The sequence below is a fragment of the Cyprinodon variegatus genome, unplaced genomic scaffold (genome assembly GCF_000732505.1).
Source record: "Cyprinodon variegatus isolate N-32 unplaced genomic scaffold, C_variegatus-1.0 Scaffold147, whole genome shotgun sequence".
Classification (NCBI taxonomy): domain Eukaryota; kingdom Metazoa; phylum Chordata; class Actinopteri; order Cyprinodontiformes; family Cyprinodontidae; genus Cyprinodon; species Cyprinodon variegatus.
Window position 1 is genome coordinate 329,066 of NW_015150600.1, and position 19,651 is coordinate 348,716.

General features: G+C 38.4%; 3 protein-coding genes across 11 annotated transcripts in view; 2 read left to right on the forward strand and 1 right to left on the reverse strand.

The window, feature by feature from the left end:
- fbxl17 (F-box and leucine-rich repeat protein 17) overlaps positions 1 to 7,579 on the reverse strand; it is a 287,750-nt gene extending 280,171 nt beyond the window's left edge. Inside the window, exons 1-6 of the mRNA XM_015377171.1 lie at positions 7,234 to 7,579; positions 4,601 to 5,104; positions 3,801 to 4,166; positions 3,595 to 3,717; positions 3,228 to 3,485; positions 3,025 to 3,156 (exon numbers count right to left, since the gene is read on the reverse strand). Coding sequence (XP_015232657.1) covers positions 3,025 to 3,156; positions 3,228 to 3,485; positions 3,595 to 3,717; positions 3,801 to 4,166; positions 4,601 to 5,083 — 1,362 coding nt within the window. The 5' untranslated portion in view covers positions 5,084 to 5,104; positions 7,234 to 7,579. The remainder of the gene's footprint in view (positions 1 to 3,024; positions 3,157 to 3,227; positions 3,486 to 3,594; positions 3,718 to 3,800; positions 4,167 to 4,600; positions 5,105 to 7,233) is intronic.
- A 3,368-nt stretch (positions 7,580 to 10,947) lies between these two features.
- Positions 10,948 to 14,346, forward strand: aaed1 (AhpC/TSA antioxidant enzyme domain containing 1). The gene is made up of 6 exons (XM_015377117.1): positions 10,948 to 11,181; positions 11,403 to 11,471; positions 11,587 to 11,640; positions 12,248 to 12,353; positions 12,555 to 12,689; positions 12,772 to 14,346. The coding sequence occupies exons 1-6, from the start codon at positions 10,996 to 10,998 to the stop codon at positions 12,900 to 12,902; spliced, it is 681 nt and encodes a 226-aa protein (XP_015232603.1). The 5' UTR covers positions 10,948 to 10,995; the 3' UTR covers positions 12,903 to 14,346.
- A 2,815-nt stretch (positions 14,347 to 17,161) lies between these two features.
- cdc14b (cell division cycle 14B) overlaps positions 17,162 to 19,651 on the forward strand; it is a 20,588-nt gene continuing 18,098 nt past the window's right edge. For 6 of the 9 annotated variants that reach the window (XR_001481304.1, XM_015377139.1, XM_015377143.1 and 3 more), the window contains exons 1-2: positions 17,288 to 17,396; positions 18,492 to 18,582. Coding sequence is in view for 8 of the 9 variants with exons in the window: in XM_015377139.1 (XP_015232625.1) it covers positions 17,288 to 17,396; positions 18,492 to 18,582 (200 nt within the window). In the remaining variant the exon portion in view is untranslated. Of the gene's footprint in view, positions 17,397 to 18,097; positions 18,147 to 18,290; positions 18,383 to 18,491; positions 18,583 to 19,651 lie in introns of those variants that run through there. The other 3 variants (XM_015377141.1, XM_015377140.1, XM_015377138.1) reach the window with 3 other exon arrangements.

The window sequence follows — 19,651 nt, forward strand, 5'->3', positions numbered from 1 at the left end:
AACAATAAAAAAAAATAAAGTGAGCTCAGCCCATTGAGGGAGATGGGGCATGCTTGCTTTTAAAAGCCACAAAGCTTGATGGGCTTAACACAGATTTAAAAAATGAACCAAATTATAAAGAAAACCACAAACATGTCAGGAAAAAGAAAAGAGGAGAGAGATAAAATATATGTGGGCGTGCGTCATGACAAAGAAAAAGATAAAACAGCAAATAAAAGACCACACAGAAACACCCTGAAGGGGTTCAATTACTGCATTTAGATCAAAGTGGGCAAAAAAAAAAAAAAAAATCTTCATCTGTGGCTGATTAGGAGAAACAGACAAAAGAACATTCAAAACAGGAACGGATCCTCTTTCCATTGTGGTTTCAGAAACCATCGCATATCATTGAGTTTTTTTCCATGCGCCTGAAAATAACCTCTATGAAGTTCCCATTTAGTGTGAAATAAGACCCTAAACTGACAAAACACCCAGAAACAATCCATTGCTGTATTATTCTCGGTTTCAATCACATAAACGATGCGGCACAGATTCTTGCATGTTTGTGGATCTCACAGGACCCACGCTCATTCCAAACGCAATTACAACCACTTGCACACGAAGCAGTAAAATCAGCAGTTTCACAGGAGACCCTATGTTGTCTTCCAAGCTGTTGAACAGAATAAGAGGCTTCTCCATCTTCTTAACCCAGTGCAATTTGAAGTCATTTGCAGGCAATACAACCACTTTCCTGGACATAATTCCCTTATAAATGATGTGGCCCATTTCTCTCTGCCCTAATGACGGGAAGCTAAATAACTGCTTCCCTTGCACATCTTAAATATCACCATCTGAAATCAATACGCCTCTGCTGAAATGTTATCAGCAGCCATATTAATCCCTCACCTGGCTTTAATCGCTAATTTCATTTGCTATTAAGCTGATGAATGGGGTTTTAAAAAACTGAGCTATTCCTTACAAATTCCAGAGAACTAATTCATCAAGGTCACAATCGCGCTAAAGAAATATTGGCCGGCGACACGAGGGGAGGCCATTTGTGAAACGGAGGACCAAGATAATGAGGGTTTGAAATGGACAATTTAGATTGGAATGAGAATACACAAGATGGTTTTTCTGCTGTTTGCATCTGTATCCGAGTCCAATATCAGAAAGCAGATAGAGTAGCAAACAAGGTGGGGATATGATAGAGAATTACACAAGTCTTACAAAGGGAAACTAGCTTGCTAGTTTAAAGAAAAACAGCACCATCTAGTGGTGGTTTAGCATTCGGCTGAATTATTTTCTTCCCTCTTGTTTCAATAGTGTCTTTTATTTAAAAAAAAATGTTGTCACATTATAACCACAAAGCTGATTGTGTTTTATTAACTTTATATGTTGTAAGTAAACTTATATGTAGCATCTTCCAATTTTGCACATCTATAGACTAAAATTTGTGCCGGTTCTTATACACATCAAGCTCAGTCAGACTGGATGGAGACTATTTTTGAAAAAGCTCAGTAAGCTAACATTCCTACCATCATCTGGGTTATGATTGAAAAAAAAGGATCCTAAACACTAGGGCTGGGTATTTTCGCCAAAGTCCTGAATCGATTCGATTTTGATGAATTCTCAAATCAGTTCAAATCGATTCAATCTGTTTTTACAATAATGAAAGTGGTTCAACTGTGTTTCAAAATACTCATGTCTTTTAATTTTTCCTGTCACATTAAACACAAAGTGCAAACTTGTAAATCAGACAAATTAAACTTGAGATGTGATCAAAACTGTCTCATAAGTGTAAACTTCAGTCTTCAGTCAACCTATTGGCTATATTTGCAGCTGTCTGGCTTGAAGTAATCTTGAGCGCATCTTTCCTGCTCATTTGAATGTGAACGTCACACACGTCACTATAAAACTAATAGATCTCATTCCCTAGTCGTTGATTTAGCAAAAAAGTTAAAGGAATCGATTCAAAATCGATTAAATCGATTTTTTGTTTTTTTACCCAGCCTTATCCAGCACATTATCTTTAACTGTTTTAAATCCAAAATGGTGCCAGACATCAGACTTCAGTTGGGACAGCTTGCTGAGCGGTGTGTTACTTGGGTCGGCATTTGCACACGCCTCATTTCAATGTGATCGTCACACGGGTCACTATAAAACTAATCGATCTCATTCCCAAGTCGATTTTGCTAAAATGTAATAAAATTGATCCAAAATCGATTAAATCGATTTTTTTACCCAGCCCTACTAAACACAAGCAGCTGAATTTATCCTTATTTGTAGGATGGTGGGTTTTCCCTCAAAGGTAGCATGAGGACCTCGGCCCTCCAGCAGGCTCAGAGTAGAGCAGCTGTTTCAGTCACCCGACTCCCTCCTGACCTGCTGCCTCAATTAAACAGAGAAGTACGAGTATCAAACAGAGATCTGTGAGATGTTCAAATATATACATTACAGTTTGTTGATGCTTTAACGTCCTTAACTTTTTCCCTCTTTTCATCCATCTGCTGTAGTCTTGCTCTCTATAATCCCACTTGTTTTCTAATATTCAAATCTGTGAGGGTTTCACAGAACAAATGGATTCATAATGACATTAGGTTACATGAAAGAGGACTCTATTTACCGTGTTTGCTGAGTTCTGAGCAAAACAGGTTTCACTGAATTTTCCTGATTCACTCCCTCGCCCATGAATCGATCCATGTGCTGTACTTTATGTTTTTGGATTTTTTTGTATTGTATGATCAGAATCGGACATAAACCCATCAAAGTAGCCATCTGATTCCAGGTGGAAAATCTTCAAGCTGCTGATGTTTTTTACTCTCAAGTCATAAATGAATTTCTAACCTCCACGATACCAACAGTTTACAACAAGAGAGCAATAAAGGAAGGACCAAAGAGCTTTTCTAAGCATGTTACTATGAAAATAGTTCATATATATATATATGACAAAAAAAAAACCATCTTCGCACTAAGTGAAGAAGATCAGCAAGCATAAGGGGGAGAACCGTTGGATAATTAAAAGTTTATTAAATGCGTTGAACTGACCTTTTTGTTCTCTTGCAGGTAGAGTCGCTGCAGTTTGGGACATCCTTGAGCCAACGCTATCATGCCTTCATCACTGATCCCATAGCACTGACCCAGGTGAATATCTTTTAACTCCTTGCAGTTTGCTCCCAACTGAAAGCAAAGCAGAGAAACCATTTAGCAGCAAAATATTAGTGAGAGCAAACAAATAAATCAAAGCTCACCTTTATCAATGGTGCATCAGTGAGTCTGTCCTGGTTTCCCACATGCACCTTGACCAGGAGAGGGCAGTGTGTCGCTAAAGCGGTCACTGAGATATCACCCAGCTGCTTGCACCTGTAAGCCGTGTACTTCTGCAGGCCCGGACAGTGGGAAGCCAGAGAGGACACTCCATAGTCATGGATGCCCCTGCAATCCGAGATGTTAATCTCTCTCACATTCTGCTTGCGAGAAGCTATTTTCACAAGGAGATCGTCGTTGACCTGAAAAACAACAAAAAAACAGTTGCCTTATTCGATTGAAAACAAAAGCATTCCATATGAATGCTTATGAGAGACAGGTCAAACTACTAAGGGAGAAGCTATCTCTTACTTCTTGCAAGCCGCTGAGGTCAATTCGCTTCCAGAATTGAAAGTCCAAGCAGAGATCTCTCCAATATTTACAAACCAGAGAGGCACAAAGACAGCGTTCCTTTACTGTCAAGAGGGACAGCACCTGTGAAGACAAAAAATAAAATCAGCATTTCTAGTCTATAATACACAGAAATAAAAATGAAAGGCAGCTTTTATTTCTCTGACCTTAAGAAGGATGGAGGAAGGCAGTTGATTGATGCTCAGCTGCTCGGTGCCATCAGAATCTCTCGCTTGACAGTCGTCATAGTGATGCATGCAGCATGAGGCAGAGTCTGAACTGTTGGACGATTCGGCGTAAAGAGTCAAACCACAGCAGCCATCGGCTGGGGGGGAGGAAGAGGAAGCAGAGGTGGAAGAGGAAGAGGGGATGGGGCAGATGGGAAGGTGGCTGTGACCGGTTTCAGAGTTTAAAGCATCTCCACCTCCTCCCGCTGCCCCGTTCTCTAGCCTTCCGTCAGGAGCGGCAAAGGTGCAGCGCGGCTGCTTGCACGGGGTACACCTTTGCACCTGTGAGCACTTCCTCTTGCACACCTGTATTCAGACACACAAACAGATCAATCAGGTCCTCCTCTGAGACAGCAGATCATAAATCATAGCAGGAGCTTGCATGGTGCGTTCAGGGTAACTTTCTTGGGGCAGATCTTAATGTCATGTAATGATTGTAACACATTCAGGTTTAATTACATCAAACTGGTCATTTTTTCTGCGGATAGGTCTATAACTATTAATTAGTTAGAGATTGTTTGATTCTTTGTTTTGTTTTTTTACCTTACCTAACAATTGAGCTGCAACTTTTATGTATTTTAATTTTAAGATTTTTGTGCCAGATCACAATAAAGTAATGCGTAATTGTCTAGGAAAAAAGTCATAGATTTTAGTTATATAAACATAAACAGTAAAGTGTGTGTTTGTATTGTTACTATCCATAATCTTGAATGGCTGCAGAGTTTAGCGTCGATGCGTACCATCTCTGTGTATTCGCTGGTGCAGCCAGGCACAGGCACAGGTATGGGCACGGTCACTGACACGCCAGCGGCCCGGAAAAGCACCGGTGGTGGGATCAGTTTGGCGGGAACAGCTGATAAAAGACTCCTCCCTTGGCCCTCCCAGATAGAAATCTCTCTCTGTGACAACAGAAACTTTGAACAGTCCTCAGGTGACGCGAGAGCTGCGTATCGTTCGGCCAGCTTGGAGGCAGCTCCCGCTCCGATGCCGACTTCGCCTACCCCCGGCACGCTGATTCCAGTGATGCTGTTGCGCTGGCACCCGATCACGCCGTCGTCCAGTTGATCGCTGTCGTCGTCGAGACTGCTGCTGTTGTTGTTGTGGACGATGAAGCAGAGCATGCACGGTCCCTGAAGGAAACAGTTCCTCTTCTTCTTCCTGTGATGTAACTTGCGTGTCCTCTTCTTCAGGCGTAGACCATTTTTTGAGAGAAGATGGCCCATATAGATGATTCAAGGAAACTCCTAAAAATCATAAACATTTGTTTAAAAAAAAAGTCAAATTACCTGATAATGAAGACGTATCAGACCAGCAGGTTCTGCAACAGCTTTTTTCCCCACTGCCATCAGACTGTTGAACTATTTAACTCTAAACAGAACTCCATCACACCCTTCACTTTATTTGCACTACCAACGCAGCTAAAAAATTTAATAATCTTTTAAAATGGGACCCAACGGAATGTTAAACTGCATTTTGCATCATATTTATTTTGCACTGCACTGAGCCTTTCCATTTTAATGCCATTTTGCATCATTATTTTTTAAACTGGTTTTCCTTCCTATACTGTTTACATGATGATCACAGCTGCACTTTATGATGTTAATGTTGATTTCACTGTTGGAAGCTGTAAGCAACGTAATTTCATTTTGTATACACTTAATATACACAAAATGACAATAAAGTTAGTCTAAGCTGCTCTGCTGTTTTACTACTAAGTCTAAAACCAACACCTGCTTCTTGCGTAGAAGGGGTAAATAAGATAGTCCACCTACACGGTCTTGACTACCCACAGGTTACACTGTACAACACTTCTGATGGATATTATTCAGAGACTGTACGCCCAGCAGCAAGTCAAGAACTACTAATTCAAAGGAGCTGATCATTAATTTCTGCAATGCTATTATCGAGTTTCTAAAGTGTTGTTTGGCTTATCCAAAAGTAGAACAGCTGCAAACTACAATGATTTATTAGGTTGGTGAGGAGGATCATCAGGGCTCACCTCTCTGTCCTTTTATAGGGTCCAGGCTGAGCAAAAGGGCAGCTAAAAGCTTGCTCGACATGAAGGCCTTAGTCCTTAACGTGGCTGTCACAGGTCCGACTCCCGGCCCTTTAACCTTTGCTGCATGCCCACCGCCATGTCTCCCAGACTCATTTTCTCTCATCTGAATGTCAAATAAAACTCTGATAGAGCCTTATATGGAGTTAGTTTACTATTATCTTTTCTAACATAGAAAGTTTCTATAGATCAGTGCTTCTATGTTCCCTCTACATCTTCTTCTGTTTCCTTGAACCCCAGTCAGCCTCAGCAGATGACCACCCACACTAAGCCTGGATCTGCTAAAGGTTTCTTCCTCTTAAAAGATAGATAACATCCCCACTGTAGCTGCATGAAAGCTGGGTGTGAAAACGAGTCCTTGAAATCAGTGATCTGGTTGAATAATCTTTGTAAATTGCCTTGAGGTGACATGTGTTGTGAATTGGTGCAATATAAATAAACAGAATTAAATTGAACTAAACAAATAAAAAATATTTCTGCAGACCGCACAAATCCTGGACATATAGTGTTGGAATTGAACTTTCAGGTTGTGTGTTAAAAGGGGGGGGGGCTCTTTTTTTATGTATTTAATGAGTAAAGTGGAATTGAAATCAAATCCCTTGTCAGAAAAGCTGATTCTGATCATTAAGGATCAGATAGCCATCTTGGCAGCAATATAAATGTTTTTATGCGTTTATCTGAACATTATATTGAAATATCAGCTGCTACGTTCATCATTTGATCTGGTAAATAAATTCAGTCAGATGATCAGCTGAACAAGAAAAAATCCTTGCAGCCCATTAATCAGCAGGCATTTTCCGGTAGTTTTTATTGCATTATTGCTCAGTGATGTTGCCAACAGTGTAAGCTTTTGTCATTTAGCTTAATAAAATAGTAGCTTCCAAAATTCCTTGATTATTTGAGTTTACTGAGGGACATTTGCTTCTCAGTTTGCATGGTGTCATCAAACAACTCGGATCTGTGAGAGCTTATGATAAAATCCTTAGAAAAATAACATACAACCTAATTCAAAGTGATGTATGTACAATTTTATGAACATTTATTCATAATTTCATTGCATTAAAAGATCAAAATCAAATATTTAAAAAACAGTTATATTTGAAGTGTAGTATTTAGTAGCAGTAGAGATCCCTGTTATTATTTCCATTAAGTTGGGATCAGTTCTTGTCGCTGTAAAGTTTAGCTTCCAGCAGTAAACATGGACTGATCGTCTTGGTGCAGCCGAATGAAAACACAGATGTAAACAGTGAACAGGTGGCTATTTGAATAGCATAAACAAAAACAATTAGCAGGTTAAACCTCGAAACTGCGACTTACCTGAACTATCTGCAGATTTGGGTCCAGTTTGACTCAAGGTTTCTCGCTGTTTTAGAGAAAAAAATAAACATAAGAAGCTAAGAGCTTGCTGGCAGGCTAAGCAGCTCCATCTTCAGATGCTAACTTAGCTCTAGCTCTCAGCATGAAGCAGCTCTCACCACACTCCGTCGGTCGGTACCTGCATAATACTAATGCGGCACACGGTCAAAGTGAGCAGTGCCAGCCCCGGCGGTGAAGGTGGGGAGGCCAGAGAAGCTGCATGTGACCCACCGAGACGTTTATCCAAACAGTTTGCAGCTTTGCTTCTGCTGCTGCTCTGCAGGACAACACTTCCGCACCGAGAGGACAGAGCTAAGGAAGCCGACGAGGGAGAATTGGAAAATGCAACGAGGACAAACTTCCACTCCACATATCCTTAACATTAACTATATCCCAAACCTAAATACTTAAGAATAACAGTAAAAAAAAAAAAAAAAAGATAGTTATTACTCCTCATAGATATTGGCAGCTAAACTCTAACTTCCCTGCAAAAGTCACCAGGGAATGTGATAGGAATGCAATGTCAAACAAGCAGTGTCTTCAAAACATACTAACAACAACAACTAACTAACAACAAATATAACAAATTTAAGATCTTCTAGTAGTGCTATTGGTTCAGTCTGTCTTGTAAAGCAGCAACACTTGGTTTGTCATTGATGTGTTTCATGCAAAGAAGCAGAGGCATAGCCAGAAAATTTTTACAAGGGTGGCCATGGCCATCCCTGACCCCCCATCTAGCTCCACCATTGCAAAGAAGTATACAAAATAAGTGATTAATTCATATTCATTCAAACTCCATCCATCCATCCACCCATTTTGCATCACACTTACTTCAAGCGGGGTCGTGAGGTGGGGTACACCGTGGACACATCGCCAGTCCATCAGAGTTTATTCAAATTCTTTATATTTTATTTATCCATCCATCTTCTACCACTTGTCCATTAGGGTAATGGGTTGCTGATATCCATAGGCATAATATAAGAGTAGGGCCCGCATTGACTGTCGCGGTGCAGAAATTACAGGCGCCATCTTGGGGAGGTCGACCTGCTAACCTAACCTGCTGCTTTAAGCAGAACAGAAGAACGATGCTTCAGCACTACAGCATATTTTTATTTAAATCAACACACTGTTGACATCAGTCATCGAGGTATAACTTCATGAAGGCATAAGAGCTTTGCAAGACATTACTAAATAAACAGCATATATACACTACATAGAGCAGAAACTCCCTTTGTTGTCCCACAGTAGGTAAATTGTGGAGTTACAGCAGAAAAAGTTTACAGCAAAAATGGTCACACAAATGTGGCCCCTAAAAAGTGTATAAAAATAATAGAATAAGTGAGAGTTAAAAAATATATATGCAATCCAATTTTATTTGTTATTTTCTTTATAAAAAAAAAAAAAACAAAGCTGACCAAAGTGCTGTAAAGAAAAATACATAAATAAGTAAAACATAAAACACAATAAATAAAAAACAAAACAGCTAAAACATGGGTAAAAATAACACCTACATAAAATATAAATAGATATAAAAAATTAACAAATAAAATACTGTACAGAACAGGTTTTTATACAAATATAAATACTATGCATCTGAAGAATAGATAATCAATATACGGCTTTGGACATTTTTGCAGTATTTGTGCTTTGTCACATACATACATCCTATCAGAACATTCTATTACTCTTAATTCAACTAAAAATATTTAAATAAACTGAAGCATTTGTTTGTTTTCAGAAAAAAAAATGTTAAAATTAGTTCAATATTCCGAAAGTTAAAGTTGATTCAAATTGATTCTGTTCCTGCTCAATGCATTACAGAGCGGAGCTGATGACAGCCCCAAGATGGCACCACCAAATCACATCAGCGCTCATAGGTGAAAGCGATCGATGCTGGGTCTACTCTTATATTATGTCTATACTATATCTATCTGGAGCAGTCTTTGGGCCTAAGGCAGGTGCATCCTGAACAGGTAGACAGCACAGCAGGCGCGGAGCTAGATGGGGGACCACGGGTGGCCATTGCCACCCTCAGCCAATCAGTGGCCACCCATATATACTCTCAAGGGGAATGTTCAAACTTATTAAACATTTAAATTTTTCATATATTAACAACTACTTGACAACTAAAACGCTGTGTTTATTCATATCAAAATACTAATATTAAAGTTGATATAAACAAAATTCATGCTCTTTTCAGAACTAGATTTTTGTGTTATATGAGGGAAAGAGAGAATTATGTCTCAGCAAGTCACCTAGGTAACTACTTCAATAATAACCTAAAAATCTATTTAATGTAGATATTAATACATATAAATATATATATATTTTTTGCAGAACAATTTTTGGTAAAAGTAGGTAAGTAATGACGATGGAGAAGATGTTCGCCTCAGACTTTTTTTCCTGTACACCTTTAATTAGTCAGCACAGATATTTAAATATATGCGTCTATTTGTTAGGAAAGGCTGTAGGAAAGTATAGTTTGTCTTTATTTACAAAATATGGATGTTGTGGTGGTTCCTTTTGGAACAGTGTAGATTGACCCTTAGGTTCTGGTGCCTATTCGCTTTCGGCCACCCCCCAGTGTAAATTGGTGCCTGGCCACCAATCAGCTCTAGCGACAATTTAGAGCACCTAAACATAGCAGTACTGATTTTGTTCTGTGGGAAGAAACCAGGGTACCCAAAAAGAATCTATACATGCAGGAATGAGAACATGCAAAGCATGCAAACGCCTTCCAGAGTGAGCCTAGCCTGGGGGGCCATGATCAGCTTTAGCCAATCTTTGGACACCCCTACCAGATGATTTGTTCTTCCTATGTGAGTGTAACCCCCCTCAAAAATGTCACAATTTATTATTCATAATATTATACTACAAATAAAGAGGTATATTAACCAAATGAGTGCTCTTTTAATAATTAGTATGTTTTATGGGGGAGAGTTTGTCTCTGCAGGCATCTAGGACTCTTCTATGTAATTAGATATAAAGAATTACTAAAGCCATTTAATGTAGAGGATGTAAAAGATGTAAAATCATAAATCAAATTAAACTGCACCAATGTTTTTATCTAGAACCTTATGAGATCTAGTCTTTCCTCAGTGATTTATCTGGAAAATACAGGTTAGATGTTCCTGTTAATCTTCCTATTGGTTCATTGTGATCAGTGTAGATTGACCCTGAATTATCGGCCATCCTCCTCAGTGCACAGTTCTTTGGAACCCGGCCTCTGTGTGCAAATAATATCTAATGAGTAAATGAATTACAGAGAGATAGTTTACTCTCTCTTTCAAATTATTTTTGTTTACAAAACTTTCCCCATGTACACAGATAAGCGCAATAACATTTTCACTCAGTACTTTGCCATTGTAAGCTCAATGTTGGAAGTGGCATTAAGTATTTGTTAAGAGTAGATAACTTATGCCTCATAAAAGGCTCTGCTGCTCTGGAATCAGACCTCTCCCCATCAGACTGCACAGATATAAGACAAGCTCCTAAATAGGCAATTTAAACACCCTCTCTCCCTCTGCCCCTCTTTCTGTCTCTCTCTCCCTCTCTCTCCCCTCTCTCCCTCTCTCCCTCTCTCTCTCTCTCTCTCTCTCTCTCTCTCCCCTCCCTCTCTCTCCCCTCCCTCTCTCTCTCTCTGGGCGTGAAGCTCCAAACTTCCTCAGCCATTGAGAGGCAACTCCCTAAATAACCCTGGGAAGCCTGCACGCGAAGGGAAAAATGGCTGAATTGTTTTCACCGATTACTCGACAGGTTTCAAGGGAAAAGTTTGACGCTGGAACCCAAAATCTGAAAGATATTAGGCTCAAGGATGTCGAGGACTGTTTGATTTACGACCGTCTTGGAGTCTCTTTCCCTTTCAAGAACTTATATCAAGACAGCAAATCCGTCATCATTTTTGTCCGGGTGAGAAAGACAGAAAAACAAAAACATGCAATAGAAATAATATGGCTTCTGTATAGTTTTCCATTGTCTTGTAAAAGGTATTCTTCAGGTGAGCCTAAGCTCTGCTGTTAACATGAGGAATTTCATATGAAAATAAAAACGGGATGAAGATCTCGTAGTTTTGCTCTCCTGTTCTAATAACATCTGCTTATAAATAACATAAATCCTGTTTGTCTGTGCAGAATTTCTTATGCTATAGCTGCAAGGAGTATGTTGAAGATTTGAGCAAAGTGCCCAGAGAAGCGCTGGAGGTGAGTCCTGACCTATTGAACCTGCATTAATCCCATCAGCCAATCAGATTTTCTGTTGTATCATGTTGACAGTCTACAACAAGACTGTTAAAAGTGATTCAATGTGTCTGTGCAGGAGGCGGGAATTCGACTGGTTGTTATAGGTCAGTCATCTCATCAACATATAGAGGTAATCAAATCTATATAAATCTAATAGGAATAATGCATGATGACGCTACCAGAAGAGACATTTAATTTAATTATTTCAAATGGATGTTTAAAGTGTTTACATTAATGTCATCCTGGAAAACTTTTCAGCATATTGTCAGGCTATATCATTATAACCTTTGGTTTAATTTATGGGATGTGTGTGAATAACCAGTACAACATTGTGAATGATTAATGTGGAAAATAAATCATGCAAAAACAAAAAAATCTATAGTAATCATTTGCATTCAGCCCCTTTTAATATAATTATCCTAAATAAACCACCACATGTTTCTATTAGAAGTGACCTCATTAGTTAATAAAGCATCATGTGTGTAATTTATTCTGCTGTGAAAAAACAATTATCTGCAAAATAGGGAATTAAGAACTGGATGAGACATTAAACAGTTATATTAAACTTGTGTGGAAGGAGAAGGATGGCATAGTCTGATATCAATCAAGTCTGATCAATTCAGTCATTTTTAATAGCTTCTTGTTGTTTTTGTTTTTTTTATTTGTTCATAAATGTCTTTATGATTAATTATGGCTTAATTCTTCTTTGTCTTTGTGTTCCTCTCTCTTTAATTCAGCCTTTCTGTTTGCTGACAGGCTATTCTCATGAAATGTATGTGGACCCCAAAAGAACAATTTACCTTAAGCTGGGGATGAAGATAGAGGAGACATTCACTGACTCTGGTAATTATGTAAGATTTAAAAAATGTTACTGCTAGTGTCAGATTAAAAAGATAATAGACGTCAGGGTCAGGGTTGGGATGTTTAGATTAGATCTTGGCTTTGAATGATTTACATGTTAGTTTTCCTTCATTAACCACAGATAAAGGGATGGAGATTCTTTGTGGCACAGTCAAATATTGAGATGTGTTTCTGTGTTCCCAGCGCTGACCAGCCCCCATGTGAAGTCTGGTTTATTCATGGGCCAAATAAAGAGCATATGGAGGGCCATGACCAGCCCTGCCTTTGACTTTCAAGGTGATTTGCATCAGCAGGGTGGAGCCATGATCGTGGGACCAGGTACAGTAAGGTGTCTTCTCTCTTTATCATACCTTCTCTCATCTTTAAAAATAAATCATATTTTCCCCTCTTTTCTCTGCAGGCTCCCAAGTCCATTTTTTCCATTGTGACATGAACCGATTGGATCACATGCCCATCAACTGGCTCCTTGAGCTCGCTGGAGTTAAACAGACCTTTGACTTTAACAATAAACCTAAAATTATCCATGTGTAGCATCAACCCCCACCCCACCAGAGAGCTTTACTGTAAATATATAGCTACAATTCCATGATATGCAACCTTTTCCTTCACTTATTATAGGTTGCTAAGCTTGTATTTCTTGTCATAATGCAATTGCAGCTCATTTATAAGAAAGAAACTAGACGGAGGCACCCAATATCAGTTTAAGTAACAAAAAAAAACCTTATATAGCATTGTAAAAGAAACCATTTTTCAGGATTATATCATTTGTAATAATAAATGGATAATCTAGTTAAAGGTGGATTATCTGGTGACTATATTCATCAGAGTTAAGATGTTCAACATTTCGGTGTTACTCATTTCTGTCAAGCTGATGGGAGGCGTTTCCTTTTTTTTATGGAAGAAAGTAAATTGATGTAAGTTCTTGTGATATTTATCTTGGATCTTAGAGTGAATGTGTTTCTTTCCGGTCTTTCAATTTGAAAAAAAAAAACTTTTTTTACTGTAAAGAGTATTTCCATTATTTTCATCCATTAACAAGTCTTCTCCCTGGGGCTTTACTTGAACAACACCCCTCATGTCCCCCTGAAACGAAAGAGTTGCTGTTCTCAGAGTGTTATGTGATGCATAGCAAATCCAGCATACCCGTTGTCAACTTGGACACAAACTTCACTTAATAATCTGTATTAATTTGGTCTAAATCAGCTAATTGGTTCGTGAAACATCCCTGCAGTTGTTTAAGGTGTTTGTAATGTTCGTTTCTGATATCTAGAGTCTGAAGCCGGAAATGTTGGACGGACCTTTTTTAAATTTTTTTTTATTCATAGCTGCAGGAATGAGTTCACAGCAAACGTTTTAAAGCTACATGCTTAAAAATTGGAAAGATGACCAAGCACCAGAGATAATGAGATCAAAATGACCAGTACTAGTTTGCATGAATTATAATGACTCAAAGATAAAGAGTACACTGAATATTTAATTTTATTTTTTTTTTTATCCATATTTACTTGCAATGATGTGTCATCATTTTTATATGCAAATCTGGATAAGATCAGAATTTCCCTTCTGTCTATACCATAGCTGCTGTATGGTTCATGTGCTTTTTTTAGACTATCAAGAAAATTTTAAGCTATGACATTTTTGTAACCAATTTATTACATGTCTGTGTTTTTGGGCTGGTTATGCAGTTCGTTGCAGGGTAACATTCACATGGTCCAAGGAAAAGCAGTTTTTCTTTAGGATTATTTTAAGAAAAGCAGAATTGGACCAATCTATGTAGTTCTGAAAACAAACATCTCAAACTCTGCCCTGCAAATGTGGTCATACTGAACTTTATCATATGTTTTCATATTTTAACCACAATCATCACTTTACTTTCATTTATTTTTTTAATCTACCGACTCAAGTATTGTATAACTGTGAAGTGAAAAATATGCATTGTTTTTCATTTTATTTCATGAATAAAAATCTTAAAGGTGTGGAGAGAATTTGTGTTCAGGCCCCCAGACAAATTTTTTTTTTCAAACCACCTTTACCACAATTAAATCTATAGGCCTTTTGGGGGAAATGCCTTACCACATTCTGGTTCAAGATCACTTAGATTTGGATAGCTCTTTTCGGAACTAGATTTTGTGTTTCATGGGGTAAAGAGAAAATGTGTCTCTGCAAGTCATCTGGGAGTCTTCAGTGAAGTCATAGATAAAAAACAATATTACGGTAATAAAAACTTTTAAAATAATTCATTTATGTAGAGATTAGTGCTTGTAAATATCAATTTTAAGCAGAATGTTTATTGATACAAGTGGTAGGGCTGGGTAAAAAAAAATCGATTTTGAATCGATTCCTTTACATTTTTGCAAAATCGATGTCTAGGGAATGAGATCGATTCATTTTGTAGTGACCTGCGTGACGTTCACATTCAAATGCGCAGGAAAGATGCATTCATGATTACTTCAAGCCAGACAGCTGCAAATATACCCAATAGGTTGACTGAAGACATTAACAAATGGGGGCTGACCAGAAAACATCCTTTAGTTGTTACAGACAACGCTGCAAATATGGTTTGTGCAATGGAGATAATGCAACTCATGCATTACTGCTGTGTCACGTCTGCTTGCTCGAGTAAGGCTTCACTTTTTCACTTTTCACAAACAAGTTTGCACTTTTGAGACAGTTTTATTCACATCTCGAGTTTAAACTATCTGATTTACAAGTTTGCACTTTTTGTTTAATGTGACAGGAAAAAAACAAAATAAATGAGTATTTTGAAACACAGTTGAACCACTTTCATTATTGTAAAAGCAGATCGAATCGAAATTAATCGATTTAGAAACTTATTAATCAAAATCGAATCGATTCAGGACTTTGGCGAAAATACCCAGCCCTAACAAGTAGGTAAGTAATGACGATGGAAAAGATTTACGCCTCAGACCTCAAAACTGAAAGAATTTTATCCACTATACCTTTTATTCATATATGCGTCTTGTTAGCAAAGGCTTTCGGAATTTATAGTTAGCCTTTATGTAGAAAATATGGATGTTTTGCTCGTTAATTTTCCTGTTGGACAAGACATCCCAAGTTCCAAAAACTAATTTCAGGGAGATGCTTTTCCCCCAACCCCCCGCGGACAACGGATCCGCACCGTGCCCCATACATACAAACTAAAGGCCAGCAACATTTCAACAGCTGTTTATTAACTAACAGTAATTTCTTAAACACAAAACAGAACAGTATTGGTGTTTTATTTTTAATACTTTCAATCACACATAGGTTGTGCTTTCTATTTTTCATGGGACTTCAGCATACAGTGCACCTCGCCACTGTGTCATCATTCCTCACCATGGCTGGTTCTAGACAGGGGCCAACGGAGGCCAGTGCCCCTGTAGATCATTTCCTGGCCCCTGTTATGGCCGCTGTACTGAAGACATATTACTTACAAGAAATTCTAATGATGATCTCCGCTGGGACAGACATGATTACTGATAGGTCCTTTGGATCTATTTCATTCTTCTTCTTTACAAATTCTGTTTTACTAATTATTAAAAAACAATAAGGTGATAGCTTCAGTGGGATTGACATAGCATCCCAGTTTTCATCCGTTAAATTTTTTCCCCCACATATAAAAAAAAATTTGCTCTAATTTTTTTAGATGAATTTAAGTTTTTCTTGAGTTCCAAATCAATTTTTAGAGAAAATGGTAGTTTTAACTTAAATTAAGTCAAAAAAATGTGTAAAATTCCTACATTTTAAATGTATATTCATCTCATAAGAAATAGAACTTTTATTGAACCTAATTGAAAAGAAATTTACCTTCATGCAGCTCTCTTAATATATTTGAATCCCTTGCCCTGTTTTTTATTTCATGCTTTTCTGTTCCCCCATGAAAACACGCTGCCCCCCTCCTGGCCCCCTGGTACATTTGGTCTAGATCCGCCTCTGTTCCTCACCTTCACTAGATGTGGATATACTTTAGTATACTCTGCTGTAAAATTAGTCCTATATTTTCGTTTTTTACTCGAAGATTCAACCTCTGCCGTTTCACACGATGCACAGCTTTGAGTGGTAACTTAGTGACTGCCAGAGAGTAACCCAGAGAAACTTATCGGACTGATCCAATCAGCTTTCTGACAACCAGTCGTCTGGAACGCTGGTGGAACAGAGCATCACTTTGGACAGATACGCTGCGCAGATTTCACCAGCAACCTCCTCCCTACACCCCGATCTCTCTTGTTGTTCCTGCACGATCAAAGCAGTTCTAATCTGCACATGATGCACAAATTATTGCTTGCCCGCTCTCACACGCATTAAAAAAAAACACCTCGCAGAGTGTAAAATCTGGGATAATTTATCCAAATCGCGGACATCCGTGAACAACTATCGATATCAAGTCTTCCCAAGTCTCCCGGAACTTCCGGGAGACTTGGGAAGTCTGAAATTGACCGTGAGGTTCTGACCCCTATCCGCTTTCGGCCCCCCTTCTCAGTGTACATCAGCCCTTATGAAAATGTTCTGGCTACGCCTCTGCTTATAATCCAGATTTCTAAACTGCTGGTGGACTGATTTCAGAACACAGATCTTACATTTTCTATGTTCTGGTCATGTTTACAATTAAATTCAGTTTCACTTCATGCTTTACACTTTCCTTAAACTATGTGTTCTAACTGAGTGTCAAACACTGCAGCTGCTTTAGGGTGCTTTAATCCCGATACGTCACTTGCAGGGGATTCAGAAATCAGAAACCTGCCCCTACTCAAAGACGTCACCACCACAGAGAGAGGCTGGAGCAGCCACCTCTACCTCGGTTTGACACAACAGCAACACGCAGATCAGGAGCAAAGCCATGTTACATTAACAGCCAGGAGGATATATCTGCAGAAGGCTCGGGGAATGTCCTTCATGCTGCAGCTCCCGAGGAGAGAATGAAGCGCAAAAACGAGAAGAGGCGAACCGAGTCCAGGAAAAAACGCCGCGCAGCCCACAGCAGCCCAGAGGCGGAGCCAAACTCTGATATTTACATTGAGATAACAGGTAAGAGCGCTCTGCACACTGAATGAACCCTGGCAACTTTCCAGGCACTTGGTCAGTGGATGGACACCTGCGAACACTGTGTCCTTTTAAAACAAAACACTCTCTGTTTTTTTTAGTTTTGCCCCCAATATGGCGACAGCGTCGGTCCTTTATCTAGCAGGATTGTAGGGAGTCATCTTTGTAACATGCATAATAATAACAATACACTATGTAATATACACTATGTAATTTATATTTGGCGTTTATGACAATGAAATCAGTCAGTTTTCTAAAACATTATCTTAAATGTGTCTCCTTTAAACCGATCGTGTTCTACATGCGCACAATGCGTATGATATGTTTGTGATGTTAAACAGTAATCCCGACGTCGGTTCCTCCTGATTTTTTTTTTAAAAAACCTTTACGACGTTTCCTGGTTCCAGTTCATCCTTCATCTCAAGTCTGACAGAAAGAGGGTTTGTCTTAAGTGGAAACAACAAATCTGACTGGCTGACAGATCGTCCTAGCAACCGCTTTGGCAACTATCCCGGGACCTATCATGTCGCTCATGAAGAGAACTTTAAACTAAAAGAGGCGGGGACCCAACGGAAGTGACAGTTCCTTCCTCCAATCAGGTGGAAGCCCTGGATCTGTCTCAGCCAATGGCGTCTCAGCTAAGCTTTAAGGGGAGGAGTCACGCGGGGAGGTTTGGGGATCGGTTTTTAGCAGAGTGCGCACTTAAGATCTAAAGTCTGCTTCGCTTCTCAGATGGTGACTGTCTTCTTTTTTTTTTAAACATTGCAGGATTAGAAAAGAAACATTAAGTCAAACTTATTTCAATATAACTGATATTACGTTTTTTTAGGGAAAAATAATAGTTTAGGTGTTAAAGCGACTTGCATGTTTTTCGTGAAGGAATCTGCTTAAGGTGAAAAACGTCATGCTCGGATCTGCTCGCAAAATGACCTCAGACGATGTTTTCTCCAAATGCATCGAGTTCATTAAGGGTATGTTACAAGAAATGTTCAATAAGTGCGTGGAAAAGCAGTTGGGAGAAAAGTAAATAAGTTGGTTGTCTTTTTTGTCTCCCTGCCCCCTCCTTCCTTCTCTCCTCAGATCAACTATATTTTGCCATTCTTCAGCAAAAGATCAAAAGCACAGCTGACCGACACTGCTTCTGCATAGATGAAGAGCTCGCATATGAGAAGTAAGTGCTTTGTTTAGGATATCAAACTGGTAATTATAGTTTTATAACAAGGCAAACATTTTAAAGGCAATATATCAACATTTTTCAGCTGTGTTTATGAGATTTAAATTGATTATTGGAATCAAGTGTTATGTGATAAGGAGGAGAAGAAATAAAGATTAATGCAGGTTAAAGTTAGCCAATAGTGATGACTTCGCCTAGGAATTGTGAACTTTGGCATCTGTCCATAAAAGTGTCAAAAAAAAAGAAGAAACAGATTAAATGTTGAATTTGAGTTCATACATTTCAGATTTATACTAGGAATGCAACATGTGTAATAGCTGGATTACAGGTCAAATACAATCTGCAGTCCAATAATTTATTATGGATATGGCTCAGATAAAGAGGAAAAAAAGATGCTGATAAGTTGATTGTCAGTAAATAACATACAAAATGTTGTTCTAGCTAATATTCTCCTTAAAAAAAAATAAAGTGCTTCAAATGAAGACAGTTTGGGTGAAGGGTCATCTGTTTTCAGAAGCGTAGCCAGAGCATTTTAATTTAGGTGGCCAGGCATTAACCAATGTACACTGAGGGGTGGCCGAAAGTTGATAGGCACCAAAACCGCAGGGTCAATCTACACTGTTCCAACAGGAAAATTAACTGACAAAAAAATCCATATTTTCTAAATAAAGACAAACTATACTTTCCCACAACCTTTGCTAACAAAAAGAGAAATATATTCCTATATCCGTGCTTTCTAGATAAAAGGTATAGTGGATGCAATTCTTTCAGGTTTGAGTTTTGTGTGAACATCTTTTCCATCATCATTACTTACCTACTTTATCAGTAATTATTCTGCATAAAATTGACATTTACAAATACCAATATCTACATAAATTGATCATTTAATAAGTTTTTATTAAAATTTTTATTTATCTATGATTTCACTGAAGACTCAAGATGACTTGCAGAGACGCATCATTTTCTCTTTACCCTATAAAACACAAAATCTAGTTCTGAAAAGAGCATGAATTCTGTATTTATCGTCTTTAATAGATTGATATATATATCTATATATATATATATA